We start from the raw sequence: 839 nt of genomic DNA, 5'->3' as shown, positions 1-839 counted from the left end.
AACATGCCTGGATGAATTCTTCTGAAGCTCTTGCTTTCCTTGCTCTGTCTGGAGTGTTTCTAAATACTGGTTTAATCCCCGATCTGTACACTCAGAATCTGACTGTGTCCACTTATCTTTGCAGCCTTTTGTCTCACACAGAGAAGTCACTGTTGATTTTTCATAGTTTTTCAAAAGCTTTTCAACAACACCATAGTTTGACCTTGAGTCAGCTGAACGAGGACGACCAGATAAATTACTTGGCCTCCAGTCATGCTCATGAAACATGTGCCGATAGCCACTGCTGCTTGGAAGTCCATTTATTTGCTTCTCTCGCCCTGCTGTTTTGGCTGTTTTGTTGGAATTGAAGGATTCCTTCTCCTTTGCTGTGGTGAGCCTGGGATTTGAGTCACAAGCTGGATTTACAGTTTCTGTTCTGTTAACAACAGAATCACACTGTGGGCTACCAGGTTTCTGATTTTCTGATGATAGTGCTTGAAGCTTTGTATTTTCCTGAAAAGAAATGTTGCATTTATCTGTATGAAATACAGTCCTATTAAACTCATCAATCTTTGCTGCCAATGTCTCATTTCTTTGGGTCTTATCAAGATTATATCCAGAGTTTCCTATATGGTCATTGTGCAGTGTTGTAGGAGCATAAAAGTCACTACTGTGCTGCAGACCATGTTGAGGTGTAGGATGCTAATATGATGTGTTTGTCAGGCCCTGTGATGTATTAGGAAAAACATTTTCATTAGACACAGGGAAGTATTGATGTCATTGTAAAAGGCATTGTTAAGAACACACCTAGGGTACAATTTTGTTTGGGTATATTCAAAAAAGATGAATTCCAGCTGGAA

General features: G+C 39.9%; 1 protein-coding gene across 1 annotated transcript in view; it reads right to left on the bottom strand.

The window, feature by feature from the left end:
• Positions 1-7: 7 nt before the first annotated feature.
• Positions 8-839, bottom strand: part of LOC109299688 (protein SOGA3-like) — a gene marked incomplete at its 5' end in the record, with an annotated part of 81,598 nt that continues 80,766 nt past the window's right edge. The window contains 1 exon segment of the mRNA XM_019520210.1: positions 8-708. Coding sequence (XP_019375755.1) covers positions 647-708 — 62 coding nt within the window.

This window comes from Gavialis gangeticus, unplaced genomic scaffold (genome assembly GCF_001723915.1).
Source record: "Gavialis gangeticus isolate Ggan-Ray unplaced genomic scaffold, GavGan_comp1, whole genome shotgun sequence".
In the NCBI taxonomy this organism is placed as follows: Eukaryota; Metazoa; Chordata; order Crocodylia; family Gavialidae; genus Gavialis; species Gavialis gangeticus.
This window is presented reverse-complemented; position numbering and strand designations above follow the sequence as displayed.